The sequence below is a fragment of the Sander lucioperca genome, chromosome 12 (genome assembly GCF_008315115.2).
Source record: "Sander lucioperca isolate FBNREF2018 chromosome 12, SLUC_FBN_1.2, whole genome shotgun sequence".
Classification (NCBI taxonomy): domain Eukaryota; kingdom Metazoa; phylum Chordata; class Actinopteri; order Perciformes; family Percidae; genus Sander; species Sander lucioperca.
This window is the reverse complement of record NC_050184.1, coordinates 25,003,701-25,021,957: the sequence shown is the minus strand read 5'-3', so window position 1 is coordinate 25,021,957 and position 18,257 is coordinate 25,003,701. Positions and strand designations below refer to the sequence as shown.

The 18,257-nt window shown below is 40.0% G+C and overlaps 1 protein-coding gene across 1 annotated transcript; it reads left to right on the top strand.

Annotated features, from left to right (window-relative positions):
- Window positions 1-933: 933 nt before the first annotated feature.
- si:ch211-117c9.2 (solute carrier family 26 member 6) lies at window positions 934-18,253 on the top strand. The gene is made up of 19 exons (XM_031316627.2): window positions 934-1,169; window positions 1,881-2,020; window positions 6,588-6,698; window positions 6,788-6,960; window positions 7,084-7,248; window positions 9,246-9,398; window positions 9,618-9,700; window positions 10,304-10,451; window positions 13,465-13,578; window positions 14,028-14,105; window positions 14,202-14,297; window positions 14,402-14,508; window positions 14,612-14,681; window positions 15,609-15,701; window positions 15,833-15,943; window positions 16,052-16,402; window positions 16,554-16,608; window positions 16,845-16,975; window positions 17,103-18,253. Exons 1-19 carry the CDS (start codon window positions 1,024-1,026, stop codon window positions 17,127-17,129), a joined length of 2,352 nt encoding a protein of 783 aa, XP_031172487.1. The 5' UTR covers window positions 934-1,023; the 3' UTR covers window positions 17,130-18,253.
- The last annotated feature ends 4 nt before the right edge of the window (window positions 18,254-18,257 follow it).

Here is an 18,257-nt window from a genome sequence, read left to right as displayed (position 1 = left end):
GTGATATATTGGGCCCTTTTTAAATAGATAGAGAGAGATATTGTATATTATACTTCATCCATAATGTGTGTAGTAAGACACATTCATTCTGTTTAGTACCTTTTATTTCATTTTATTTAGTACTGACACTTAACATGGTATATGAAAGAGAAGGTGACTGTATGTTAAAGAATGTCCCGCATTTAGAAAAATTGCTAAAATTTGTACATAATACTTCTGTTGACTCATGATGGTAGGAGGGGGTTGCACTAAATTTCGATTGGTCTCTTTATTCACTGAAAACAAGAAGAGAAAATGTTTAGGCAGTATAGATGTCACTCAAAGGAAAGTTTTAATTAAATAAAAAAAAAAAACTTGACTAGCCACAGAGATTTCAAACATGTACTAAGCAAAATCTGCTAGTCTCCTTTCAGTCATAGGTTTTTTGGGGTTTATGTAAACAACCTTTAAAAAAAAAAAAAAAAAAAAAAAAAAAGACTGCCAAATTCCATAAAGTGGCAGAATGTGTCACGACTTTCCTGCTGACAATAAAAAATATTGTTACTTCATATCCTGAATGAGAAGTGTTATTGCAGCCATAAAGATAAGCATTTTTATGTCAATCTGGCACATTCACACAAAACTAAGCATCATACTGTTTGTTCCATAAACGAGTGAGGCGCTTCATCAAAGAAAAACAACAATACAAACTTTAATTTTTAACATAGAATTAAATAATGATCACAAAGTGTTTTTCCATTTTGAATTTAACAATTGTTGTCAGTTGCAGTGTTTCTGTGTGATCCTTTTTACCAGTTTTTCCAGTTTGACATGCGTGAAATACTTGTGTTATCCCATATGTGTGTGTGCATGCAGAACAGGGACATCTGGGTGGTTGGACAGGAAATACACAGTCACTCCCACAGTCCTAAAACACACACTGTCAATCAGTATAGAACAGTGAGGAGGCTTTGCTCTCACAAACTGTGGGAGCTCAAAGGGACACTAGCGTTAAGGAGGTCTGCTGAATTTTGTCTAACAGACATGGACATTGAGGAGAGGGACTGTTCAGGTGGGGGTTATTTTGTGCAGAGGAAGGTTCTGGATGAGTTATGCCTGGATGAAGTGGCACAAAAAAGGACGTGGTCCACTAAACCAACCCTGAGTGAACGGGTGAAAGAGTCCCTGAGGTAAAGATAAAGAGGAGACTTTTACTGACAGTAAAGTTTTATTTAGTTGGAAGCGTTCATGATAATCTGTGACGCATCATATATGACTTCTAAAACCAATTTTTATGATATCACAATAACACTGAACATGTTTTAAGATCAAATATTCCCAATTAAATTAAAACAATGAGTGAATTGTAATCTACATTTTAGCAGAGGAGGACAAAACTCTGTTATTGTAACAAGTTGCTAAAACTCTTCTTGGAAATATATTTAATATTTGTTTACCCAAAGGCATTCTTACATTTTAATATTGAGTTCATTGCTACACTGTAGGCTATCTGCCATAAGAAGTGAATAGTAGGACATAGGCCGGTGTTATCCACTGTGTCACTGTTTTACAGGGCCAGCTGATAAAAACTGTAGCAGGTGTACAATTTACAAGTCTCATTTTATGATAAAGAATTATTAATATGTGAATTATTAATATGTTTTCCAAGAATGAATCACTCTTCAGCAAACAGTTTAAAAGTGATTACATCAAAATGTATTATTTTCTTCAAATTTACTAACGGGTACAAATAAAGTAACCTGAACTTGAACCCATAGAAGATTAAAGTTATAGGCTTTTTAGATAGACAATTCCATGGGTATATAATTTGAAAGTGAAATTGTGTGCTCAGTTATTTCATATAAATGGTTAGTACTACATTACTGGGATGACTGTTGCAGGTGTTCAGTGCCCAGGCTAAAGCGCACAGCGTTGAGCTGGGTCCCTGTTCTCAGCTGGCTACCTTACTACTCCATCAGAGAAAACGCTATAGGGGACTTGATCTCTGGCTGCAGTGTGGGCATCATGCATCTACCACAGGGTTTGTATGAATGAATGTGTACTAGGGCTGCACAATATATAATTTGTTTATCGGTATTGTGATATCATCTAGTGCAATATACACATCGCGAAAGGCTGCGTCATATCACGAAAGACACTCAGAGATTTTTATTTTTATTTTTGTTAGTTGAAAGAAAATATCAGTAAAAAACTGCACTTTAAAATTCAACTGTCATTCTTTTTTATGTCATGTCTTTTATATTCATTTCAATGTTCAATTTGTTAAAGAAAATAATGTTGGAAATTATTTGCTTTTGATTTGTTTTAAAGTAATTTGTTGTATTTTAGCAGAATACTGAAAGTAGAAGAAATATAGAACTGAGTGCACTTTAAGATCTGTTTATTTATTGCAAGTAATATTGTTATAGCGATTTTCAACAATGTTATCGCATATCGCATATTTTCCTCATTTCATGCAGCCCTAATGTGTAGCCTACAGTGGAGGAAGCTCAGAGTTTATCCACATTGCACCTCACAAACCTAGCAAATTTGTCACTTCAAAGGATATTCAACATTTTGAGAAATGCACCTATTCTCTTTCTTGCCAAGAGTGAGAAGAGAAGATTAATACCACGTTCATATGTGTCTGTTCAATATGAAGCTAAATATAAAGTTTTTACACTTTATTTTAATTTTTGTACTGATTAAACAAACAAGAATAGTGAGCCTTAGAAGTTCTGGTTGGTAGGCAAATTTTGTTCCTTAATTTAATTAATTTATTAATTATTAATTTTGTTTTTAATAAAGCTAGGGTAGCTTTTTCCACAACGCATTCTCATGAACAGGTTAGTATGATATCATATGAAAACTAAAACGTATGATACGAAAACTAGGAGACCTCCGACTGCTCACGTGACATCGGCTACAGAGCGTGCTACAGAGCGTGCTACAGAGCGGCAGTTGCTAGTTGTTTTGGCCTAATAATAATAATAATAATAATAATAATAATAATAATAATAATAATAATAATAATAATAATACATTGTATTTATAAAGCGCTTTTCATGGTTCTCAAAGACACTTTACAGTAAAAACCAGCATATATATCACATTAAAAACATGAAACAAACACATAAGCCGCTGCAGAACTTCGTGCCACCGACTACGGTGCTCCGCATTGTGCTCCGTCAGGTCAGCGGTAGTTGGTGGTTCAGTTACCTGAGAATAGGTGACTGTGTGCTGGGTACAGAGCACCGCGAGCTGCTGGTTGTGGTGCTCCGGCAGGTCAGCGGTAGTTAGTGATCTAGTTACCCTAGAATAGGTGACTGTATGCTGGGTAAAGAGCACTGCGAGCTGCCGGTCGTTGTGATCCGTCAGGTCAGCGGTACTTTGTGGTTCAGTTACCCAAGAATAGGTGACTGTGAGCCAGAGATGTTCACAAGTCATTTTTTGGAAGTCCAAGTCGAGTCTCAAGTCTTTGAGCTCGAGTCCAAGTCAAGTCTCAAGTCTTTGAGGGGCAAGTTCAAGTCAAGTCTCAAGTCTTTTTGCCACGAGTCCAAGTCAAGTCTCAAGTCTCTGGCCATCTGATCTGTCCCTAACACTGTATTGTTAAATCTTATGAATTCAAAGCATGTCCTGTAGCTACCATCCATACAGTACAATATTAAAATCAGTTGTGGGATAACTTTATGGGGTCTATTTAACACATCCCTCTAGCCCTCAGACCTGGTGAAATATGAACCCAAGTCTGTCACATCATATGGATACAACTATAAAGATACAATGTGCCTATTCCCACCATTAGCATAACACTTTGCGATGGTTAGCTTGTTACCTGTGGTGATATATGCTAAATGTAACGTCTCTTGTTACCTGTTATGATATATGCTAAATGTTACGTCTCTTTCACATTAGCGTGTGAGTGACTGACCTATCTGGGTGCGTTTTGAGATGCCTGATGAAGTTCGACGTTGTTGATCCGGCATCATTTATCTTGGTGCCACACACCTTGCACATAGCTGTTGGCTTTCTGCTTCTGTTTACCAAGTAATTGAAAGCAAAACTAATGACAAAAGGCACAACTCCGGGAGGACTTGGTGTCGCCATGTCAATATGTTTTTTTTTTATGTGAGTGCGAGCACATAAGGCATAACGCATGCGTTACGTTGCACATTATGGCAAAGGGCAGGGGACATGAGGCTCGTCATACGTTTCCCCAACGTATAGCGCCAATAAAAGAAAATAGAAATACATGAATAAATTTAGATTTAAAAAGCAATAATTGCATGAAAACATGTTGTTGACAAGTCTCGAAGCTCGAGTCTGAAGTCTTTTGGGTCGAGTCGCAAGTCAAGTATGAAGTCTTTTGGGTCGAGTCCGAGTCAAGTGTGAAGTCAGCTATTTGTGCGACTTAAAGAGGTGATAGAATGATTATATAGGGTATTTTACACTGTTCCTTAAGGTCTCCTAATAGGGTATGTAACATTGGTTGGGCTGAAAATTGCCCGAATGCTATTTTATTAGGCCCTTAACTACCCTGTGAATATGGCTCTATTTGGAACAAGCGCTTTTCTTCCAAATATGGTATGCTCATGAATATTTAGATGAGCTGCGTGCTGATTGGTTTGAGCGAACCCCATAGAAACACATTGAAGTCGAGACAGCAGGTCTCGTATTTCAGACACTGCAAAGTTATACATTGTTTGTTGGGCTATTTCTTTATTAAATTCACTTCTGAGACTTTTTTAAGCGAGAAATCAACTTTATAAAGCTCAAATATGGGCCGTTTTACGAAAATTTATGGCTAATTGCAAATTTGGTAAGACTTGACGGACTTTAGCTAAGAGCTCCACACAGTCTGACGAGAAAGCGGCAACCTGAACCTCCATACCCAGTGAAAGTCACCGTTTCTCGTGCGCTCCGCGGAGCTGGTTGGCTGCCAGCTGCCGGCATAACTAGAGTAGCTATATTTACAGTTTGAATTTCGTCACGCCACTTATATAACATGTACCCCAAGGTCTTATAAAGCTAACAATGGTGTCCGATTTCAATTTAATGCATTTTTGTGAACATTAGGGATTTCGTTAGCTGCTACTGTCCCTTCAATCCTATGGGTAAAGATCGCAGCTAGCTGCAGGCCCTGGAGCTCCATCAGGGCCTCGGCATTTTGTAGTCCAGTAACCCAGTAACCGGTGACTTTGCGCGGGTATGGAGCGCCGCGGGCTTCCCTTCGTGACGGAGATCCAGCTAGCTCACAGCGAGTCTATGAAGTAGGACACGCCGGGCGGCGAGGCAGCACCGGCCGCTGTCACATAGCCTGCTGAGCTCCTGCTGAACTGCGACACACAGTCGGACAAAATTTGCAATTAGCCATCAATTTTCGTAAAACGGCCCATATTTGACCTCTACATAGTTGATTTCTCGCATAAAAAAGTCTCAGAAGTGAATTTAGTAATTAAATAGCGGACCTCTGGAGATCTGTATGACCTAGCTAGATTCAGAAGACTAAGCTGACCTCAGGTCAGTGGTGTAGCCTATGCAAATGTTGGGGCGTGACAAAGACTAGGAGTTGAGATCATGATGTCATCATCTAGCTTTGAGTTGAGATTTGCCCGTTTTCAGCGGCAGTTTCAAAATGTGAGATTTGCAGAGGATAGGGGTATCAATGGGATTTTGAGCTTCTATGTGTGTCCTATTTACCCTCCAAACTGTCGTTATTCAACTATGACAAGGTAAAATCGGTTTTGCATTCTATCATCCCTTTAAGTGCGACTTGAGTCCCCATCTCTGCTGTGAGTCGGGTACAGAGCACCGGGAGCTGCCAGTTGTGGTGCTCAGACAGGTCAGGGGTAGTTGGTGGTCTAGTTACCCCAGTTACCCCAGAATAGGTGACTGTGAGCCGGGTACAGAGCACCGTGAGCTGCCAGTCGTAGTGCTTTGTCAGGTCAGCAGTAGTTGCCTGGTGGTCTACCCAGAATAGGTGACTGTGTGCTAGGTACAGAGCACCGCGAGCTGCCGGTCATTTCGGCGGAGATTACGGTTAAGTTTAGGCAAGAAAAAGTGAGCGTTATGCGGCGACAAAAGTTAAGTTTAGGCACCAAAATGACTAGTTAAGTTTAGGAAAAGAATGTTTGTATTAAAACACTCCCAAGGAACATGCATTTACTGGATGAAAGTCTTCTGTTTTCCCCAGAAAGCGAATTCCACTCTCTGTATGTCCTGTATGTTAACGCCCACCCATCCTCCCTACAAGACCTGCTGCGTTCTTATACAGAAGCAGTCAATGTGGTGCAACACAGCAAAAAAAATGTGTAAATCATACGACTTACAGTGCTTAACTTTTCGTAGCTTTTCCAAGTATGGTTCATGAGAACAGGCTGTTTTTTCCACCTGCCTCCTGTCTTTGTTTTAAGCTAAACTAATCGTCTTCTGGCTAAAGCTTCATATTTAACAAACAGATATGAGAGTGGTACTGTATTGATCTTTTCATCTAACGCTCAGCAAGAAAGCAAGTTTGTAAATTCCCCAAATGTATTAAAATGTTTTAAACAGCAGCTCTATCACTGAATTTGTGAATCACTTGTTTCTTATTTCTTTGTTTTTACCAGGCATGGCATATGCCCTTCTGGCTTCCTTACGCCCAGTGTTTGGCCTTTACACTTCCCTATACCCAGTGCTGGTCTACTTCATCTTTGGTACTTCCAGACACATCTCAGTAGGTGAGTAAAAAAGATGTCTGTGAAAATGGCAGTGACTACAATTTACTGAAAGAACATGAATAAACACGCTTGTATTTTGTTATGTTCAGGTACGTTTGCTGTGATCAGCATCATGATTGGGAGTGTGACGGAGAGGCTGGCACCAGACAGTAACTTTATTGTAAATGGCACTAATCAGACGGGTAGTGTGGACCTCGATGCACGGGACGCATACAGAGTACAGATAGCATGTTCCCTCACTGTCTTGGCAGGAATCTTTCAGGTATGTTGGTCATTCTTTCCATTTTGACAAAATTGAAAACTTTTAGTCACTGTATCGACGAACTGAACAACCCTTTTAAGTCATATTTCACTACTTTTGATAACTCTCTCTTACCATTCTAAGATCCTGTTAGGTGTGGTGAGGTTTGGTTTTGTGGTAACCTACCTGTCTGAGCCACTGGTCCGAGGCTACACCACAGGATCAGCATGCCATGTATGCGTCTCCCAGCTCAAGTATCTTTTTGGGGTCACGCCAGCTCGCTTCACTGGTCCGTTCTCTCTTATTTATGTGAGTATATTATGTATTACACCATTCACATATGGATACTGACAAGAGATTGATAGACTTATGCCTCATTTCAACTGAATAGTTCTGCTTGACTCGACTCAGCTCAACTCACTTTTGGTACCAGTACTTCAGTAAAGGAATAGTTTATCATTCTGGGAATGACTGACAAATACTCATGTGTCTGTCTTTTAAATATGAAGCTAGAGCCAGCAGCTCGCACATAGGTAACAAAATCCACCTTACAACAAGCACCTTACCAACTCAATAATTAACACAATATTCAGTAGTATTGCATTGTCAGACCGCTCAATGGTGTTTTTTGCCTCCAACGGCACCTTCCAGGCAGCTAACCCTAACCTTAACTCTAAACATAACCACAGATAACCATCCATCTATCTAAGCTACACATTCTGGGATAGAAGAAAAAAACGCGTTGGGTTGGGACATTTCTTTAAACCAATCACAATCGTCTTGGGCGGTGCTAAGCTCTGGACGCAGAGGTGCCTCTGCAAAATAGTCTTGGGAAGGAACTTGTTTTGGTGGAACATTTGCACCCCGCAAAAGAAAAATCCACATACAATATCACACACAATAATAACATGGTTAAACATAATTTTCTTATACCAGTGAATCGCCATGTGTACTACGTTTAGAGCAATCCCCAGCAGTCAGTCAGTCCCTCCAGAAAAACGCGATTATGCGAGCGCATAATTCAATGCAAAATCAGCTGAAGTCCACATTTTTTCAAATATGCCGCACTTTTGCCGCATAAATTGCCGATTTCCGCGCAAAATATGCAGGGCTTGCATGATTTCATAATCCCCGCATTTTTGTTTCAAAAAAAGTCATATATCTTAGCAGAAAGTTGAAAAATGTTGCGTTTACTTCACACAAAAGCAGCCATTTTCCCCTGTTGCCATGGGAACATTATCAAGTGATCTAATTACGCGACGTGAACATCATCGAAAAGCTGCAAACCCTGCGATGAAGCCATGATGAAACCGCAATTTTCGCAAGTTCCCGCAATTTCATCGCATTTTTTAAGAAAATGTGCCGCATAACAACATAACAACAAACCTCCAGCTTGCTAGCTAACAGAATTTGAGAACGGCAACACACAGAGAGCGGAAGGTGAGGGATGTTAGGCAGTTATCCTGGAAATGTACTTCCATTGGTCTGGACTAGCTAATGAGTAAAAAAAACGTAATTTTACAGACTGGACTATTTCTTGACCAGGACGACCATTTGTCACGCAACCAGCAGCATTGAGCAGTTAATGCTCCTATTAGTGTACCAAGAAAACATTTTTGTACAGATTAAACAAATTAGATATAATGTGTTGGTAGAGGGATTTTGTTACCTTGGAACTGAACGAGGCTAGCTGTTGCCACCTGAATCCAGTCTTGTGCTAAGATAAGCTAACTAGCTGTATCCTTTTATTGAAACTGCACATATGCAAGTGGTATTGATCTTCTCATCTAACTCTCTGCCAGAAAGCGAATAAGCAGGTTTTTTTTTTAATCCCTTTAAGATACTTTTCAGAACTAATACTTGTTTACTTACAAGCACACCTACACAGGTGTTTTCAGTTACTCTGGTTTATTAGATCTTTGCTTAGGTTGAAGTTGGGTAGAGGTAGGCAGGGAAAACTAGGTACCATTATATATAATAAACTGTTCTTCTCCCTGCTTAAGGTGTAATCGAGTTGTCCTTCTGGTAGGGTCTCAAAAGTATGAATATCAGAGTAGAGTTGAGTAAAAACAAAAATACACCTGTGGCAGTCTCTAATTAACAAAAAAACATTACAAGCTTTGAATTTAGATTCACTGCAGGGGTGTATTGTATTGTTGGACATTTTTTACAATTGTGTCCACCCCCTCTACTTAAGAACAGCATGGTGGCAAAGCCAGTGGGCCGACCACCTAAACCTGTGCACACTGATTTCCAACTTTCTGCCTCTGTTCCATCCTTCTCTCCTCCACTCTTCTCCTCTCCAGACTCTGGTGGATGTTTGTCGGCTGCTGCCGGAGACTAAAGTGCCAGAGCTGCTGGTCAGCCTGGTTGCGCTCTTTGTTCTTATTGTGGTCAAAGAAATCAATGCCTGCTACAGACAGAAGCTGCCTATGCCCATCCCGATAGAAATCGTAGTGGTACGTTTCCTGCTTTGCTGTTCCCCTCTTCTTTTTTCATTGATACAACAGGTGTGTTCATTTAATAGTCCAGCAGGGGGCATCTTTACCCCAGTGATCATACTGGACTGAGGTACTGATGACCTTGTCTACACTTGCCAAAAAGAGGACTTGTGTGTTCTTAAAGTAATGATTTACCCCACATACAGAACCAACATTACTTGTGCCCTTTTTCAACAGATCATAGCAGCAACAATTATCACCCACTTCTGCGGACTGACGAGTAAATACAGCATTGATGTGGTTGGAGAGATTCCCAGTGGGTAAGGTCATCTTTGTGTGGTTGAAATGTGGTGCAATACTGTTCACAAGATCACAGACACAAAAGTACAACATTTTGTGGTTGTGGAGATATGTTGCTGTTGATAAGACAATGTTACATAGCCTGCAAAGAAACAGGGTCACAGTGTATCTGAAGCTCCTGTGGTGGAAATAGTTTTTTCCCTAGGCATAAAACATGGATGTGTAAAAAATGGTATAATAACAGATCATTGTAATGCATAGACAAGCTAATAGGAGCTTTTGATATTAATGGAATTCTAATGTTGGTCATTTTTGATAAAAAAAAAAAGGTTGGGTGTGTTTCTATAATATGGAAGTCAGGCAAATTCCATATTATATGTTAAATAATAGCTCCAAGACTGAAAGTCAGCAACGGGTCACACATGCTGCTGGAGTTTGAGACATATCACATCAACATTTAGGTCCATAGTCACAATTTAAATTTAATGTCAAGAGTTTTTAACAACCTGATAATAATGTTAGCTGTCCTAATGTCCTGTTTGTGGATCTGCCTGTGTGTCAGGACTCAGATAAAGATAAAAGTGCTAAACACCTGTACCATTCATCTTTTCCTCCTGCTCTAGGCTCAAGGCCCCTCAAGCTCCAAATGCCACATTTTTCTCAGAAGTGATAGGCGATGCTTTTGCAGTGGCCATTGTGAGCTATGCCATCAACATTTCTCTGGGCAAAACATTTGCCCTCAAACATGGCTACAAGGTGGATAGCAATCAGGTGAGGAATCTTGGATTCAGATTAAAGTCACGGCAGTGTGTCAGAAGCAACAACAACATTAGTTTTATGTTATACTAATCCCTAACTCCCGTCTAGATTTAAAGAACAGATCAGCACCGTTTCCAAATTATAATTTTTTCATTTGTGCACTTTAGGAAAATATTTTTCTTTTGTTTCTCCAAGCCATCCAATCTACAAGTCATTTTATGCAACATCAATTTCTGAATTATATCCTAATAGTACTGACAGGCTGAAATTTGATCGCCTAAACCACTTAAGGAGTTGGCCAAAGATGCATTCAAGCCAATAATTATACTAAACCATTTCTAAATGTAATAATGCTTTAAACGTCTCACAGTGCATGACATCATGTTACAAAGCCATCCAGGATTCGCCTCACAGTTGAACACAAACATATGTGCTACACGCATAGTTGCAGTTACAGTACATTTATTTTGCAGTTTATCTTCACAAGATAGCAATACAGTTCTGCTTTTGATAACTTGTTGTGCATCTGGCAAATGTTAATGAGATGTGATTGTCTGAATAAAATGTAGACACGTTTCATGAAACAAGCATGTACAAAAGAGATGACAGGTACTACAGAAGAGCATGTATCGTGGAGATGATCTCTTTTGTTTAGTTATTCTCCTCTGATTATTCATTCTTTATGCCAAACCATGGCCTGATATTGAACTACACGTTCTTCCCTTTTCAAGTACATCAGGCCATGTCATCGCTTTATTGGAAAAAAAACTATTAATGTACCCGTGGAAATATATACACACACAAAGGAAGAACCTCTAACAACCTGTGCTTACTCCACAATTCTGCATGTGTAGACATACAGAAGTTGTTTTTTTTTTATTTTTTTAAATCTCTCTTTATTCTCAACACGCTTTATGTAATCAAGTGTCTTAAATATGCCACATGGCCATAAAGTTAATGAATAGTACACTGCGTTATTAACCCGAAGGTTAAAGACCTACTATATATTATATATATATATATGCTACAACCAGGACGAGCAACGAAGAAGGTAGCGAAGCTGATAGATTAAAGCCCATCTTGCAGGGTTTATTTTCTAACGAATTTGCGCAATTTGCTTGTTGGTACCCAACAACATCAAATACAATGGATATCACAAAACGGAATAAAATACGAAAAAGTAGTACTATTTTACAGCGGTTTGCAATAATTCTCTTTTCCCCCACAATGCATTGCATTACGTCACGTTGGGGAGACGACAGACGAAAGCCCCTTCTCGGTTCGCTGTCTATGGTCTCGGTCTGTGCCACTGGTCTTGCAAAATATGGCTTTTGTGTCCATGTGTCTTTATTATGTGTGTAATAATATTGGAGGGAAAGTGAAACACAGCTTGGACAGGGATGCTGTTCGGCTTTTAGACAGCTAGCTACGCCAACGTTTGCTAACGTTAGCGCAACAGTTAGCTAGGTAAATATTACGACTGCCTTCAGAGTTTCTTATATCTGCATCCATGTTGTCAACATAAGACCTGTGGTGTTAGTGCTCCTTTTGTACCATAATTTTATTGAATTAAATGTTAAGCTTCGCTCCTATGAGATGGGTGGGTTTTTGTTACGTTACATACAAAGCTAACTGGCTATAGTTAGCCTGTACACATGCTAGCGGACATTACCTAATGTTGCGTAGCCAGCCAGCTACTTCGGCAATCGGCAGTAGTTTCGGCGAGCTAACCACGACAGTATTGTCGCCCACAATCGACCTCTGCTGCTAAAAGCAGTCAACCTGCAGTAATGTTTGAAATAGAGACATTTGTGGATGTGTTAGCTGTCGTGGTTAGCGCGCTGAAACTACTGCCAAAGTAGCTGGCTGGCTACGCAACGTTAGCTAATTCCGCTAGCATATGTACAGGCTAACTATAGCCAGTTAGCTTTGTGTGTAACGTAACAAAAACCCACCCATCTCGTAGGAGCGAAGCTTAACATTTCATTCAATACAAGTATGGTACAAAAGGAGCACTAACGCCACATGTCTTATGTTGACAACATGGACGCAGATATAGGAAACTCCGAAGGCAGTCGTAATATTTACCTAGCCGTCTAGGCTAACGCTGTTGCGCTAACGTTAGCAAAACGTCGGCGTAGCGTTAGCTAGCTGTCTAAACTTGTGAAAAGCCAAGCAGCATCCCCGTCCAAGTAATAAATAAACACTAGGCAAATATGTTGTTACTGGAGCTAGTAGGCTACCATCAAAACGTGAGATATCTAATCGAAAATGTGTTTACAACGTTGGGGGATTTCACAGGTGGGACTGGCAAGTTAGCCCATAGCTAGCATGATGCCTTCTATTTCTAGATATAGATAAGTTTATCGGTACTTATCTGAACTAACGACATGATCACTGTCACTAGATATAAAGAAAACACTGACTTTCACTCGGTGCTATTCACTGACAATAAAAACACCTCTTCCTCATCCCAGTCAGTCACCATAGTTCTGGTACTAGGCTGAGGCACGTCTCCCCAACGTGACGTCATCACCGAATTGCGTTAAAAAAACCCACTAATACCAAAAACTGGCCTTAACACTATTTGGAGACATTTTTAACAATGATATAAATATGTTGAGTGCGTTATGTACCTATGAATCAACAGTGGTGGTTAACCTGCAACATGGGCTTTAAACTTTTGCCCTATCCGTTTGGCAAAACTCCGAACACATCTTCCTTTTTTAAGAATGACTTTGGTGCCGTTCTTTGTTCTTTTCTCAAAGAAAAGCTTAACTCCAAGTCTTCCAGAAGACCGCTGTTCCCAGCAGCAGCAGCCATAAGCCCGCCCATGGACTCTATACACGATGTGATTGGCCTGACTAGAGTTTGGTTTTTCCAGCTCGCAAGCCAACAGAGTGCCTAGACCCCCCTGGCTGCAAATTAAATTTGCTGCTGCTAGGGTGCGTCTAGATTTCTAGGCTAGCATGTTTTTACTTTAAACTAAAACCTTGTGTCTGTTTGCTGTTTCTCTTTTATCCAGGAGCTGGTTGCCTTGGGTCTTTGTAACACTGTTGGCAGTTTTTTTCAGTGTTACTCTGTGACTTCCTCCTTGTCTCGCAGCCTTGTCCAGGAGAGCACAGGGGGCAAGACACAAGTAGGCCTAAACACACACATGGACATTAGGGGTGGGAATCACCAGAGTTCCCACAATACAATATTATCACAATACTTATTTCATGACACAATATTATTGCGATTTTAAACATATAGCAATATTCTGCGAGATTTTGCAATTTATTACCTTTTTTCCAACTTTTTCCAACTGCACCATCTAGTGGACTGAAAAAGCAATTGATTTTGGTATTCTACTACCAAAAAGTTATTGTCATGTGCAATTTATATAATTAAAGATTGATACTTGGCGTATGTATCGATACTGTATTGTCACGGAAAATATCACGATTCTATGCTGTATTGATCCCCCCCCAATGGACATATGTGCACACACAGCACAAATACCTCGAATAACATGTCTTATGTTGACCACAAGACCATTTATTGTATAATAAGTTTGTGTTTGTGTGTGTGTTTATGTTTTGTCAGGTTGCGGGGGTGATTTCGTCCATCATCGTGCTCATCACAGTTTTGAAAATAGGTTCTCTCTTTTCAGACCTCCCCAAGGTTACACTCTAATGCTGCGTATCTTTCTCCACACAATTTTTAACAATCAATAAGGTTGTGGGTATATGCCAATACATCTGTGTTTGTGTTCCTCAGGCTGTCTTATCCACAATAGTGTTTGTTAATTTGAAAGGAATGTTTATGCAGTTCATGGACGTGCCTATGCTGTGGAAGACCAACAAGGTTGATCTGGTACGACTTTAGTCTCTATAAGACTCATTTTGCTCAGTTATATGTTGTACGAACCTTATAGCACTTTGACCCTGCTAACTGTCAGTGTTCATGCTGCCCTCTAGCTGGTGTGGCTGGTAACGTTCACAAGCACACTCCTGCTCAACCTGGACCTGGGTCTGGCTGTCGCCATTGGCTTTTCCATGCTCACTGTCATCTTTAGGACACAAGTGTAACTACATGCCGCTAATTATTAATTGTTGATTTAAACACTGATATATTTTGATGAGATTTTCACAGAGCTGCAATAACGATGTCATTTAAATACCTTTCAGACCCCGCTACTCTATCTTGGGCCATGTGACAGGCACTGCCCTGTATCTGGACACAGACACCTACAAGGAGGTAAGAGTCTTTTAGTGAGAAATTAAAGATGCTCAGTAATATATTCATCCACAGAAAATTAAAGGGTCAGTTCACCAAAATCATGAGAAGATATTTTCTCAGTTACCACTTGTAGTATTTAACCATGCTTTGGATTGAATAATTCAGAGTCTAGGTTGTTCAGTAATGTACAATTCACTGTCAGCAGCGTTCATTGGAAATAATTCCATATTGCTGTTGAACTGCAGGCAGCCTGGCTAAGTATGGCACTGTTGTTCCAGCACTTAAAGTCCAGCTTTAAATATATTAACACATATTCAATGGATTGCCATGAAATTTGGTGCAAATATTAATGGTAGCCTAATGACTTTGGTGACCCCCTGACTTTTCCTGTAGCGCCACCAGCAGGTAAAAGTTTTCACGTATACTGACAGATGCCAACATTGACCAAATGGATTGGAAAAATGTTGTACAGACATACATCATTCGCAGAGGATGAATCCTAATGACATGATGATCACCTAACTTTTCCTCTAGCACCACTGTGAGGTTGCATTTGGGATTTTGAAATGTGTTTATTGAAAACTATTGCCAACTATGAAATTTGGCAGAGACATTGCTATGAAATCTGGCACAGACATTCATGTCCACCTCAGGATTAATTGTAATACTATTTCCATATAGCATCAAATCCAAAATCTTAAAAATTGTTCACACAAAAGCAAAACTATCCGTGTTATAAGATACAATTAGGGGTAAAGGGTAAATAAGAAAATATTCTATATATATAGATATATAAAATATTCAGAGTTAGCCCAACCTTCAGTCATTAGGTAGTAGAATAACTCCATTTAGTTACACAATACCTGAGGGAGGTACATAGTGCAAATAAAAACAGAACAGGATAGACGTTTCTGAACCCTTCTGCTTCATGATGTGTCCCTACAGGCTAAAGAGATTCCAGGAATTAAAATCTTCCGTTCATCTACAACTATTTACTACGCAAATGCTGAGATGTACTTGGAGGCCCTGCAAGAGAAGGTGTGTTTGCGTTGATTACAAGATGTAATCACTGTCCGCTGTCTACAGCACCCTTAATGCTTCCATTATCACTCTCACTCGTCTAACTTTCCCTCTTCTCTCTTTAATGTAATGCTTGGCTTTTTGTGCAGAGTGGACTTGAAATTGGGAAGCTGCTGACTGCAATGAAAAAACGAGACGCAAAGCTGAAGCGTAAACAAGAAAAAGAGAAAAAGGAAGCTAAAATGGAGGCGAAGAAACAAGTATGATATCCTAAATGACACATTAGAGATACCTGAAGTTACACAAATTATGGATTTGAACTGATAAATCACTAATAGTTATTCCCATTTTTATGAACTTTTTGGCAGAGAAAAGCAGTCAGCCACCTGTCCAATGGCACATTCTCAGAGGTGAACGAGAGGAAAGTCTCTGCAGGAGTGAAGGGACAGAGCCAGGGGAATGTTGTAGCCTTAAGCCTGACAGAAACCTCTACACGTGGCCATAGTAAAGGCCAAGTGAACAGGGCTTACCAAAATGACACAACCATGTCAGACTCAGATTCAGACACGGGTAGCCACATTTTTGACAGCATCACCCAGGTATCGAAACCGGGTGGTGAGAAAAAGGGAAAGGCCTGCGGATCGAGTACGCACAGCATCATCTTGGACATTGCGACAACCAGCTTTGTGGACACAGTCACTGTGAAGACCTTGAAAAATGTATGTGTCTGCCAGGATCTGTGTTCATTAACATTATTGATCAGTTGAACAATCAGTTGTTTAAATAAGTGAATAACGAAGTGTCCATCTACATTTTTAAAAGAATGAAGACAAAAACAGACATAAAGTGATATTTGTCTTTTTCTACCAGATATTCAGGGACTTTGGAAAGATTGATGTGGACATCTATCTAGCAAGCTGCCAAGGTGAGTGGCACACCAGGCGAAACAAAGACAAACGTAGTGTCCTTAATGCGGAGTCAAGGCACTGAAGCTTTAGATAATGAATGCGTCAAGTTCTCAGCCTCAGTGCAGCCACGTTGTTGTGGGACACATCAGTCAAACATAAATATTTATTTCTATAATCACAAAATGCTTTCTGTCTCATGCATTTATAAGACCACTCATTGTCATGCATGTTTTCCTGTGTGGTCAAATATTAGCATGTGTCGTGGAGCAGCTGGAAACGGCAGGTTTCTTTTCAGAGTCCATCCCAAAGAGCAGGCTTTTTGTCACAATTCATGATGCAGTGCTTCATAGTCTCAAAAAACTGGGGCAGACTGACTTCGTACTTGTGAGTTCATCACTCTGAATATAAATTACAGTTCGGAGCTCTCTCAGCTTCACTTATCACTTGTCATTGCTGTAATATATTCTGAAATGTTCCTACCCTCAGCCCTGAATCTCCCAATTTTTTCCAGGATGTGTCCTGCAGCACTCGGATGTAACCAGCAGGGGTCGGACTGTTCCAACTCTCACCATCTTCCTCCTCCTCTTAGACTGCTGGCTTTTCTATTGCTCACTACTGCTCGTCATTGTCTCCTCCCCCTTCAGTAGTGGAGAATGCAGCACCTTGACATGGTGGCTGGTTGCCATGGAAATACAGGGAGCCGTTTCTGTGGCAACAGGCTTTTTATGATATCTTCTAATGAGACAGCCAGCAATACGTCATTGCAGCTCTCTTGCTCTGTGGTGTGTGTGTGAGAGACACAGAGAAGGGGCGGGGGTTGAGTGGGAGAATGTAACACTGGACTAATAGGAGTCTGTATTTATAGCCTGTGTGAGAGAGTAGAGAGAGAGTAAAAGGTTCAGGGGGAACTCATATGTGAGAGGTGTTGTTGTCAACAGTTTGTCTGTCATTCTATATTCCTGAACCAATGCACGTTTTCCACGACAAATCAGTCAAATGTAAACATTTGTCATTGATATGGTCGGACCATTCCCTCTGGGAGGGGTTCTCACTCATTGCAGATAATAGTGTAATAGGTATTACATTGAAAATGAGCAGCAGCTTTTAAACACAACATGAGTGTATTTATAGTCTGTATTCACACGTCTGATTCCTCTTGAGCTCCCTTCTATTTTTGGGATATAGATATACAGCCCATATACAGCCCACCCAAAGATATTTTCTCCCAGCCATAATCAACAACAAAGGTCCATTTAAATGTGCAATTATATAAATTGGAAAAATGACTTTCCTAAAAAACTCATGAGTGTTATGGGATGTCAGGGCTTCCCATCACAAATAAATTCTCAACCTACAGAAAACACTGAAATGTGTGTCAGGAATCTTCAAATATTGGTTACTTGGATTAGTGACTGCAATGTAAACAATGTCAAGTGTTGTAAATTATAGAACACATATTTCCTGGAGAGTGCTTATAGCTCACAATTATTCTAGCTGATTGTTTACACATCCAGTTGTCTGTGTATATTTGACTAGTTTTTATACAGGTGGAACATATTTAATGTGATTGAAACAGAATCGTTTTTGTGCACATCTAGAGTTATGCCTCATGAATTAAGTATGAATGAGCCAATGTAAATAAAGAGTCATAACAACACATTGCATC

Excerpts from the sequence above, each read along its gene's own strand:
- si:ch211-117c9.2 (XM_031316627.2), top strand. The coding sequence starts at position 1,024 with ATGGACATTGAGGAGAGGGACTGTTCAGGTGGGGGTTATTTTGTGCAG. Across the intron at positions 6,699-6,787 it reads TTCCAGACACATCTCAGTAG|GTACGTTTGCTGTGATCAGC; the intron begins GTGAGTAAAAAA and ends TGTTATGTTCAG. Across the intron at positions 15,944-16,051 it reads AAATGGAGGCGAAGAAACAA|AGAAAAGCAGTCAGCCACCT; the intron begins GTATGATATCCT and ends ACTTTTTGGCAG.